Source organism: Acanthochromis polyacanthus, chromosome 2, assembly GCF_021347895.1.
Source record: "Acanthochromis polyacanthus isolate Apoly-LR-REF ecotype Palm Island chromosome 2, KAUST_Apoly_ChrSc, whole genome shotgun sequence".
Classification (NCBI taxonomy): domain Eukaryota; kingdom Metazoa; phylum Chordata; class Actinopteri; family Pomacentridae; genus Acanthochromis; species Acanthochromis polyacanthus.
Window position 1 is genome coordinate 24,117,051 of NC_067114.1, and position 11,803 is coordinate 24,128,853.

An 11,803-nucleotide genomic window follows, 5' to 3' on the forward strand; every position below is an offset into this window, starting at 1 on the left:
CCAGTGAACAGCTACAGTAAGTAAAGAATGATGCCTCTTTGGCACCTTCATTTGAGGAAGTGGTGTCTGAGGAAGCAGCTGCAGAGTGTCTCAGGGGTAAACGTAGTCGAAATCTGATGTAACACAGAAATATAAAACCCATCCAACATGTCTAGTTGCTGGTAAGCTGTACTAGAATCTCTCACTTCTTTGAATCCAGGCCCTGTTATTTGAAAACCCGATGAGCACTTCATAACTGTTTGTGTTGGTTCTAATTCTGAAATTCAAATAGGGAATCATTGGTTAGCTAAGCATTATGCATGTAACTACCAGTTTACCAGTTTTTGTGTTGCTGCTGCTTTGCACAGGATTACAGCACTAGCATTAGAAACCATTGATGAATGTTATTTCCTTTCATTTAAGACTGCCAAAGAATATTTTAGGTTCTAACTTAATGTCCTGCCTTGTTCCTCAGCTGTTTCAGGAACGTGCATACTTACCTACTTTCCAGATACTCTGAGAAGATTGGAAATGTTTTAGTAAAAATTAAGGTTCATGCCATTGTCTTCTTGTGCTGCTGCATCTCAGTAATTATTGGAGACTCCAGCTGTCGTCATGAATATACACTTGCAAAACAGCAAAAAACCGAAACATTTGTTCAAACTAAAATTCTTCAAGAAACATTATACTATCAAACAAAAAATATTTGGTTGAAAACCTTATCAATAGCTAACACACATGACTAATTTGCACAATGTAATAATGGTGGTGATTGTATTACTGCAGAGAGAGAGTGGTTGTTTAAAAATGACATTGCATTACATTTCTGAATGGAATTACCTTTAGCCCGGAACCTTGATTGCTGTGGAACATCCGTGTTTGCTTGCTTTTGCCAGTATTTCTGTATTTGTTAGTGTCAAGTTAGATATACTGAAGCTAAAACATTGACCTTCCTCATCATAATTATGGCTTTGACGTTGATGTGAGCACTGTTCAAAAGTGGGGAAATGGTAATTATGGTAACTCTGATGTGATGTGAGCAAGACTTTAACAGATCTGAGCCTGCATGCTGTCCTGCTCATAGAACAACAATTGTGCTATTTGTGTTAACGTGCTAGATTCATGAGCAACTGGTGCTTCAGGCTAAAGAAGACTGGTGAACTGGCAAAAGATAGTCTCGCTTTAGGCCAGAAAAAATAAGGGTGCGATGTGATGAAAAGAATAATCTTCTCTCCTGGTGTTAAGTGTTGGTTCTCTTGCCACATTCTGAGAGAGGACCTTGCATCAGAAAAAGACTGACAGTGTAATTTTCTTTATAAACATTACATCTCAACTTGATGATTGTTTACCCCACTTCATTCTGTTTTACCTTGTAGGAGAAGCCAGTATTGCCAAAAATCCTTTGCGCATCTTAAAATGCTTTCTATTACAATGTTACATCAGATTTTATTATCAGAATGTCAACATTTACTACCTTTATTCAAAACAAAAGCTGCTGTTTTTGCTTCTCAGGAATGACTGTTGGCAGCGTTGTCAAACAACAAAGTCGTATCCGTGTGGAAAAATACAACTCAGATAGTATTTTATGCCACAGACAGACTGGAGACTCTAAATACCATTCAGATAAAATCTGAGCCTTGTTTTTTTTGCCTATCTGTGTTGTTTCTTCTGATTCTTGTCGGTTCTTGGCTCCAGTTCCCTCCTGTCTACTAAGGCGGTCTTTGAGTGTAGAAGAATTTTATAATATAATAGTAATATGAATTTCAATTGGTCAGTAGTTTGTTCTTGAACAATAATTATATTACAATAACAATTTTAACATTTTAACTGAACAAAAACAAGCTGACATGAGCCATATTAGAGGCATATTAGAGTTTGGTAACAGTGACACTTGGAGCGTGCATACAGGGAATGAAAACAAATGCCTTACAATATGTTTTACAAAAATTAGATTGGTGTTGTGGTGAAAATCCTAATATTCATTTATTTCTCCTTTAAGTCAGATCAAACAAATCTAATGCCATAATTTGCACAAAAAAATCTTTAAAGAGTGTCGATGAGGTTCTACCTATGACCCTTGTTCCCCTTCGGTAATTAAAACTTGCTTGGTGTTTGGCACATGCATATTGATTTTTCAGGTCTTTTGATGAAACATTACATAATTACGTCTTTGATCAGATTCTCCTATTTAGGCCACCACGACTGTGGATCACAGCAAATGGAGGTACAGCTTATGTGACCTCCCCGCTTTGAGTTTTCAGCGTGAAGCAGCTGACAAAGGTACAAAGGATCCAGTAATTATGAGGTGAATCAGTTGATGGTGCATTAGACACAGAGACTGCAAACTTATATAATGTGGTGGGAGAAAGTCTCATTTTGTGAAGACACATGGGAAATTAAAACAACACTATAGACCCCCCACTTCTGATGACTAACTCCTGCTTTACAAATTACAACATCCACAAGCACATTTACAGCGTCAAAATTTGCACAGAAACAAGTATCTTTACAAAACTTTCACAGCTGTGGTAAACCAGACTATCCTGTTACATCATTTATGTGTTTTAAGGCTTTACGGGTATTGGCTTTGTTTCCTAAGGGTAAGTCAAAATCATCCAGCAGTATTTTAAACACAAATAAACACTGGAAGTGGGTGTGTTTTTCAGTGGGATTCACTGTTTAAAGGTGTTTTAATTTTTTGGGCCTGAGTGCTCCCAAGTATTACACAACTGAACATACATTTAAAGAACACCATGCATGTAAATAATATATAATATGAAGGACATGTCACTTCAAAATGAAACTTGTGTTTCAATTTTAAAGAAATTGCCCGGAACAAAAGTTTTGATGTGTTTGTTAGAGGTCGACCGCTGAATGTGGACACACAACCGGATGTAACCAATTGAGTCGTCCGGCAGCTGAGAGGCCGATTAGCACGCAAGCTAACGTAACCCAAATAGTAAAAAAAAAAAACTTAGTTCTTCATTTTTATTCCACATTGAGCTTTGGTAACTCCAACGAATAAAGATGATTAAGGCCATATTGATTTTTAACAACCACGGGAAGCCACGGCTGATCAGATTCTATCAGTATTTCGTAAGTATATTAGGGTTTACTGCTCAAAATATTCAATAGTCAATCTTTCGTTAGCTTCTGCACAATTATTCCCACTACACATGTTGTTATACTCTTGATAGGAGTGTGCTCTCAATCTTTTAAAAGTAATAGTGTGATTTATCTAAACCGCTAGCTGAGGCTAACTAGCAGTGATGTAGCGAAATAAACCAGCGGCTTAGCCAGCCACTTCTCAGTTCCCTTCTGCTCAAGCAGACATTTTTCTTTTTGACAGTTTAATGTGTGCACATTCTGTTACATGTTACCCGTCAGATATAAATACGAAGTAACAAGGATGAAACGGCCTTGAAAGCTAATTATCCTCATATCACTAATTTCACGTCATTAATGTGGCTGAGAAATGCAGGTAAACTTGCCCACGTCGTTCATAGAGAACCTGAAAGCGAAAGGTGAACATTATTATGATCACCTTTTTGTACACTTTTGTTTAGTTAAATGCTGTTAATTCAGACCATGTAGGACAATTGTCAGGTTAAGACAATAAAGAAATGTAATGACCACAGTTCAACATGAGATCGGATACAGTGGAACGGACAAGCAAGTTTTATAGGGATGTTTAGGTTGAGACTATTGCTTTCACTGGGGTGACACAATGTCTAATTTATTTTTCTGTGGCAAATCATTATAGATTTTATAATTGCTGTTAAGGCCTCTGAGATATCTGCAATTAAAATATCATAAAAAAAAGTACACATAAGACGCTTACATAAAAAGTGTCCTTGTTCTGTTCAGGACAGCCACCTAGTTGAGACATCACACTGTGTCCATCCAGCCTTTTGTTTCTGTCTTTTGGCTGCAGGTTCTGGGTCAGTTTAAATTTGTTCAGCAGTATGCATCACTTGTTTTCAAAGTAGGCCTCATCATGCCATCAAGAGCTTTGACTAAAACCACAACTAAACTTAAATTATACACACTTTTGCTAAAAAATCGTGTAGAGATACTTGAATCACTTGTAAAAACAGATGCAGTTTTGTACTGTCTATACACTTTTAAATGACAATTATTTAATAATTTTGCATTTTCAAGCGCTTTCTGGTTGGTACTATTTGGTTGTACATGTGTAACTAAGCAGTGGTTGGCCTGTAAAAATGCATGTATGTACGAGCAACAGAAAATTAGGGGAAAAAATATATAATGTAGTGGATATAAGTCCATTTCTGTGAGTACATGTGTAGCCCTTCAATGGGCTTCACTTTTGGTTCTGTCGGGTCAGCAGACTTTACACTGTGGTGGCCATTATTTAGTTGATGTGATTCCAAAATTGGCAATAGTTCCTGTTTTTTCTAACCCTTATATAAAGTTATGTAAGGAGCATGGTCCTTATCAAAGGTTTCATTTTAAGTAGCATTGTCTGTGAAGTAATACAGATTTGTAACTGCTGTCTGTAAGTAGGATTTGTTTACTTTGATGCTGTGAAACTTGTTCTGCTGCAGTAGATCAATGTTAGAAACATGTCAGACGTAAAAAAAGAAGAGCTGGTTCTTCTAGATTAGATTTAATAACCTAGACCAACATCTCCAAGAATGGTAACACTCTGTAACACTGTTTTCTTTAGGCGGAGGACATGCAACAGCAGATCATTCGGGAGACTTTCCATTTGGTATCTAAGAGAGATGACAACGTCTGCAACTTCTTGGAGGGAGGAAGGCAAGTATGCTGTAATTCAGTTTGAAATTTTCAGACATGAATCAGGTATTTACACCTTATCTGTTTGAAGAAAAGACTCAGATATGCTTGAAAAACTGCAGAACTTGGTTTGTTTATGCTGTGTTTTTATAGCTCTCTGGCAGAGACTTAAAGGCAGACCTATTTGAATTAAGACGTGCTGCGCTATTTTGACAAACCTTGACAACTAATTGCTGCAAACCCCAGGCCACCTTTGAGGGATTTCTTTGCTTAGTTTTATGTCACCACAGAGGCTGATTTCACTAGAAATGAGCCAGCAGCTGTCAGCAGATGCAGTAGCACCCTGTTAACCATTAGATGGAGGCAAACACACAAAAGTCTCAGTCACATCATTCAATTCTCTGCTCTAACCTAACAGTTAATTTTAATATAGCAGACCTTTATTAATACATCTGTCATTTCTTTCTGCCTTATTGCACTTACCATAAAGTTAAATATGATTGATCTGTTTTTATTTTTATCTGCTTTCAGTCTCATTGGTGGCTCCGACTACAAGTTGATTTACCGACACTACGCCACCCTCTACTTTGTCTTCTGCGTGGACTCCTCTGAGAGTGAGCTCGGCATCCTGGACCTTATTCAGGTCTGCTGCTACTTTCTTAAAATGCTCTGTAGAAAAAAACCCGAAATGTCATGTTTCAAGTGGGATCACATATCTCTGTCACACAGCACCCTCTGTTTGCTCTTACAGTAGTCAAAGCTTGAACTTAGACTCTCTAACCTCTTCCCGAGGCTGCTACTACACAAGCTGCCTGCCATTGGTCAGTTTTGGAGTAATTGTGTGACCTTTTGCCTCCTTTCTCGTTTTAATGCTGATGGTTTTGTAAAATGAATCATATTCTGCTGCTGATTTCACAGGAAATCTGCCTGGGTAAGACAGAAACTCTGTTATCACATATACAGGCTGTGTAGACCTGTTACCAGATGAAGAACTGATATCGTCAGCTTTTTATTTTTACTTTTATCAGAGCTGAAATCTGGCTTCATGTCTTTATTGTCCTGTACTTGTACAAAGTTTGATCAGTAATTGTCTTTACTGTACTCACTTATTCAGCAGACTTATAGGCACTGAGTAAAACAGAAAGTAATGCAAATCCTTGAGGGGATCCAACATTTGTTATTCTTATCTCAATATGTTTTTTTCTGATGAGATTGTTCTCTCTATTGTAGGTGTTTGTGGAAACGCTGGATAAATGTTTTGAAAATGTCTGCGAACTGGACCTCATATTCCACATGGACAGGGTGAGTAGGAAATGGGGGAGCCTTTTCTGTCATCGTGTTTATTCGAGTGTTTTTCTTCTGCACACTGCTGCTGTGCACAGCTGCACAGATGAGTCAAATAATGACTGATAAATGACAGCATTTGTCTAAACAAGAAGTCCAGATGTTCTCTGGCTTCAGCTTCTCAGATGAGAGGATTTTCTGCTTTCCCTTGTCATATATAACAGCAAAGTTGAATATATTTGGATTTTTGAGAGCTTGCCTTGAGAAAATACTAGAAAATTTTTCCAGCTGTTTATAGTATTTTATGTGTGAGTGATGATGAAAATAAAATGATAAGTAGTGGAAGCCCTAACACAGTGTATGTCACGATATCTAAATGAGCACTCTGGTCACTTTTTAAAAGTTGCTATGACAGTGGTATTAGTTCAGGCCTAGTGAGGTCTGTGTATCATTTTTAATATGACACATGTCTCAACGGCATGCAATCCCATCACTGGAAAAAATTACCCTCTCAAAACAAGAAAATAAAGTTATTTCAAGGAACTTTTACTGTGAAATAAGTGAAAAAATCTGCCAATAGAACAGGGGAAAAATGGCTTGTTAAGATTTTTTGAAATAAGATATGATATTTAGAATATTGAGATCTTAAAATTAGCTGGGGAAACTAATTTGAAACTATATTTTACCAGGATTGTCAAGCTTAGGTGTCTTAAAATAAGCCAGACATACAAAAAAAAAAAAAAATCAGCATTTTTTTTTTTACTCAAAAAGAGTATTTCACTTTCATGTAACCTCCTAATTTGAGATGTATTAACCCTCCTGTTGTCCTCATTTACGGGCACCAAAAAATATTGTTTGCTTGTTTGAAAAAAAAAATCCAAAAATTTAGCAACAAAGTTCCCCAAATTTCAGAAAATTTGCAAAACCTTGAGGAAGAAAATTCCAGCAATTCTTTAGAAGTTTCCCTTATACGTTTTATTAATAAAAGATCCCCCAAATTTGGCAAGAAAGTGCTTGTAAATATTTTAAAAATGAATAAAAATATTCCAAAAAAGTCCTAAAAATATCTAAAATTATTTCAGATATATCAGTAAAACTTCTGATATTTTCTTTAGGAACCTGCACAGAAAAGTCAACCAATTTTTTGTGAATGTTCTTAAGAAACATTTTCAGTATTTCTTTTTTCTACAAAAATATTCAAAAAATTTCCCAAAAATGTTGAAAATGTGCCAATTTTCACTGTGAAAATATGTTTTTTTTTTTCAACATTTTCAAGAGACCACATGTGCACTCAGTATTATTTCAATGATCACAGATTTTTAAACCTGTATGTCAGTGGTCACAGGTGTATTCACATTTGTGGCATGGGGTTCTACTTTGATGCCTGTGTTTTCACGGTAGTTTTCCTTAAGTATTTTCTTTAGATTGTTCTCAAGAGAAAATACTTTACCTTTCAATTTAGAATTAATGCAGTTATCCAGTTGTATTGCAATTTAACATCACTTAGCATTTAAGTGATTGTGCACATGTGTTTTTCTTCTATAAAGTATGTAGACAGAACAGCAGTCCCTAAAAGATGAGACCTAATCTCAGTGAAAGCTGCTGTAGTGACTGCAATGAAGAATTAATGATCACAGTAACTGAGAAAAAAAATAGTCATGTTTGTCCTGCAAACTGCCATATAAAAGAATCAACTCCTCTTCTAATCTTCTGACCAAACCTGTGCGTTGGACAAAAAACACGCTCGTACCGTGGCTCTAATAGTCACTATGGTGGAAATGTGTGAATGAAGCAGTGAGGAATGTCAACATAAAAGTGACCTTTGTCTGAATGACAGAATGTCATCACTTTCACAGATTGAGCAATGTTATGTCTAAAAATAGATTAGTGGCACAAAAATGACCTACTGGAATATGAACCCTCTCCAGTGTCAGAACAACCTGCACCGCTGGTCTTAACTCGCAGTATAACTGTCATTAAATATTTGAATGGGATGTAAATGTGCTGTCAGTACAGACTCAACACTTCTTGTTCTTTCACAATAAAACTAACAAACAAACTACTTCTGCTTTTTTTTTCTGTAAGAAGTGGTGATATAACCGATGTAGCAAAGCTTAGACTTTTTTTGTCCTGCCATAACCTTGAAAATAGTTTTTCCACAAATAAATCAGTTAAGTGAAGCACATGATGTCAGTCTCCTTTTATTTGTTTTTGGTCTCCTCATCTATCTCAACTGGCTAAATTCCTATACAAATAGACAGTGTGTGAGCCTTAAGTGTGTAGCCTGTAGAAAGTAAAGGACTCAAAACAACCTCAGATTTACTGTTTCTATGCTGTCATTTGTTGTGAATAGTTTTGCATAATCCATAAAATGTTGAAGTCAGTAGAGCTGCACAGAAACAGGACCTTAAGGTGCTGTGTCATAGTGTCTGTTTGTGTCTTTACCGTACAGCTTTGCTTTTCAGGAGCAACTGCAATGGATGCTTTATTGTGTGGTCCCAGGATTTCTTTTATATCTGTACTATATTTCCAACTGAGCTCCTGACATCATCCTTCTCTCGACATTTTCACCTTAAAAATGACAGAATCATCTGAAGAGAGCTGTTTTGAAAACTGATTTGTTTTGCCAGGAATTATGAAGCATTAAAGGTTTGAAAATTGCATTGACATTTTGTGCAGAGCCACTTTAGAATGTGTTCTTCAGGTTAGATCCAGACCCTCTTTTTTTCCTCTCCAGAACAGAGCTAGAAGTGTGGCTGGAAGCTAATCGGACACATCCACAGCCATCTTGATTGAATTTTCCCAGCAGGAAATTGATGTCATGTGGTGCAGCGGGGTTTGGCCTGAGGAATGTTCCCAAGATGAAACTTGGAAATGCTTCCACTAGAAAGAAAGCTCTTTGGTCTCAGAGTGCTCTGCTAGCTGGAGACACCCACCTGGATAGCATTGTAAAATAGTCATTTCACACATGTGCACAGTTCAGAAACAGACTTTATAAAGCAGATAGAATTAAGCTGCTTCTATTTGGGTCCTTAGCAGAAGACAGTTTCATGTTCCCTGACATGCTTCCAGCCCACAGGAATTCACAGATCTAAGCCTTAGTGAAATAAATCCGCGGGTGAAAGCTGCTGTATTAACCACTGTGCTGTGCTCTTTCTGCAGGTTCATTATATCTTGCAGGAGGTGGTGATGGGAGGCATGGTGCTGGAGACCAACATGAATGAAATTGTGGCCCAGGTGGAGGTGCAGAACCGCATGGAGAAGTCAGAGGTCAGGGCATTTCTACCAGCATCAAAGGACCACACTCTGGAATTTTTTTTACATGTTTTAGCTATTTTAGCTCATAAACTACAACATGAGCAAACTTCCCAAAGGAGGGGACCAGTTTCCAAAGTGCAGCATGGGTTGTACATGATTGATTGATTTCTTTTTATTTATGTCATGCACTCAAGCATGCCCAACCCTCAAGACACCAGTATGCTGGCATTGCAGCAATGCATCCAAAACACACATTACTCTGTTGCTCAGTTCAAAAACAAAATGTGTTGTCTTTTATTCCAGGCCTGTAAAAGAAATTCTGCCATGAAAAGGGTTCCTCTTCTAAAACATAACTTAAGTTTTTCATGGTCATCCAACCTAAAGAGATCGGTATAAACAGAGGACATCTTACTGAAAAGTACCTCCGAAGTCGAAAGTTTGTTTAGCAGTTCATACAGGTCTGATGTTGCAACCACTGATATTTTTTTGTTAAAGAAACTTGTAGGAATAGGGACATCAACCTTGTATATGACTACAATACTTAGCTACATTCCTGAAAAGTATAAAAGAAAATTAAAGACAAGCGTTAATGCGAGTGAGTGGCACAGCCGTACAAGTTTCTTGAAGTGAACTTTCAGAAATACAACTCCTAAGCTCTTCCATGCATTCCTTGCCGGATTGCAGCCAGAAAGCAACTCAAACATCCAGACATGTAGCTATCAGCCACAACCACTGTTTTTCAGACAAAGGGTTTTATGCAACCGTTTCTCCTTGTTTATCTTAGTATTTCCCAAGACTTGTAAACAGATGACAAGTTCACAGGTACAGACCAATCCGTAACAGACCTGTAGAAAACCTGCTTGAAACACCGACAGTTAAAACTAGTTGGAAGAAAGACAGTGATACCACATGAACTTTGGTCGATTTGGGTATTGGACATATTGCTACAGACCCTGGAACAGCAGCAGTAGAATGAGACCCTGCTTTACCAGGTTAGGCTTGGTAGACTGAGACCCATAAAGGCCCATCTGCTACATTTTAGGGTTCAAAGCCCCCCTTAGCAGCATATTTCTTTACTGTATGAACACATTCACTGACTGAATGAATAAAGTGATCATCATCCTCTGTCTTTACGCCGTGCAGTTGAGGGCAAGGGTGAATCTTTAGAGAATATACAGTATATAAACAATATAAATGTAAGACTATTTTTCAATAGACAACCAGTTATGTCATCACAACACTTTTAGAAGTGATGGGATCACATAAGGATTCTACACAGGAGCTTTAAAGGTTGTTTGTCCGTGTTTTCTTTGTGCAGGGAGGTCTGTCGGCAGCCCCCGCTCGCGCCGTCTCCGCCGTGAAGAACATGAACCTGCCTGAGATTCCCCGCAACATCAACATCGGAGACATCAATATCAAAGTGCCGAGCCTCTCCCCGTTCTGAACAGCATTCCTGCTGAGCTGTGCAGGTCTGATGCAGTCTGATGCAGTCCTCCTCCACCCAGCTCTGTGGCTGATGCTGAGAACACTGGCTTTTCTTTATATAAATGTACAGTAGAGCCACAGCAGCTGACTCTCTCCTTCATTCTTATCTCATATGTATGGGAGGTAAGCTGTGGTTTATTTTTGAGTTCTGCTGTATACATGTTACAGAGTGCTCCAGTTGAAGGATTTGCACAATAATGTAAAGTTTAATTCTGCAAAGCACCAAGAGTAATATTATCTATATATTTTTTGGTTGTTTTTTTTAAGTCTCCAGTTCATTCCTTACTCTTTCCAAAAGACAAATGCACTGTCATAGCCCAGTGTGTATTTTTCTGCACAGCTCTTCCAATCTCATCAGCGGTTGTTCTGAATAAGTTCCGAAAACGTTCCCTCCTGTTTAGAAGCAGTTTTTGGACTCCGTTCAGTTCACTGTAATGTGATTCCTTGGCTTCTGTTTTTGGCTGTAATTACTCAAACACTGCCTTGGTTCTTGTCGCAATTAATTTTTCCTTCTCTGTAATATATTATGTCTCTGACGTCTTTGTGATTTGTGAATAATATTATTGCTCTCCTCGGGGCAGATTGTGCAGAAAATGTAAATGCTGTTTAGTTGAAGCCAAGTTTTAATGTGCTGTGATAGGATCTTGCCAACATCTGTGCAGAGAAGCAACAGACTTCAGTAAATGTGACCTACTTTGGCTCTTTTGGTGTTTGTATAAAGTGTGTTTTATTTTCTGATTGTCGTGGTTAGATATGATTGAATTCAGACTCTGTTGGTAGAGTTTTGTCATGAAATCCTGTCAAGACTTTTAAGAAAGGAGACGTGTCCTGGTGTCAAAGACATTCCTTGCCAAGGTAAATTGAATAAATGAAAGTATAAATCAGCGTGGCTGTGCTTTCTTTAGCTCAACAAGAAACTTGCGTGTCAGGAAGGTAAGCTGAGTCACTGTGACTCTTTAACTAGCATCATGTGAAACTTTCATCAGAATGCCCAGAACACTCTGTACCTCTGGGAATCAAGAGTTCTTGCTACTCG

The 11,803-nt window shown here is 37.8% G+C and overlaps 1 protein-coding gene across 1 annotated transcript; it reads left to right on the forward strand.

Moving 5' to 3' along the window:
* The first annotated feature begins 2,847 nt into the window (after positions 1-2,847).
* On the forward strand, positions 2,848-11,652 carry ap3s2 (adaptor related protein complex 3 subunit sigma 2). The gene is made up of 6 exons (XM_022208637.2): positions 2,848-3,075; positions 4,670-4,761; positions 5,272-5,383; positions 5,971-6,042; positions 9,187-9,294; positions 10,601-11,652. The coding sequence occupies exons 1-6, from the start codon at positions 3,007-3,009 to the stop codon at positions 10,724-10,726; spliced, it is 579 nt and encodes a 192-aa protein (XP_022064329.1). The 5' UTR covers positions 2,848-3,006; the 3' UTR covers positions 10,727-11,652.
* Positions 11,653-11,803: the final 151 nt, after the last annotated feature.

Excerpts from the sequence above, each read along its gene's own strand:
- ap3s2 (XM_022208637.2), top strand. The coding sequence starts at position 3,007 with ATGATTAAGGCCATATTGATTTTTAACAACCACGGGAAGCCACGGCTG. Across the intron at positions 3,076-4,669 it reads TCAGATTCTATCAGTATTTC|GCGGAGGACATGCAACAGCA; the intron begins GTAAGTATATTA and ends TGTTTTCTTTAG. Across the intron at positions 4,762-5,271 it reads AACTTCTTGGAGGGAGGAAG|TCTCATTGGTGGCTCCGACT; the intron begins GCAAGTATGCTG and ends ATCTGCTTTCAG.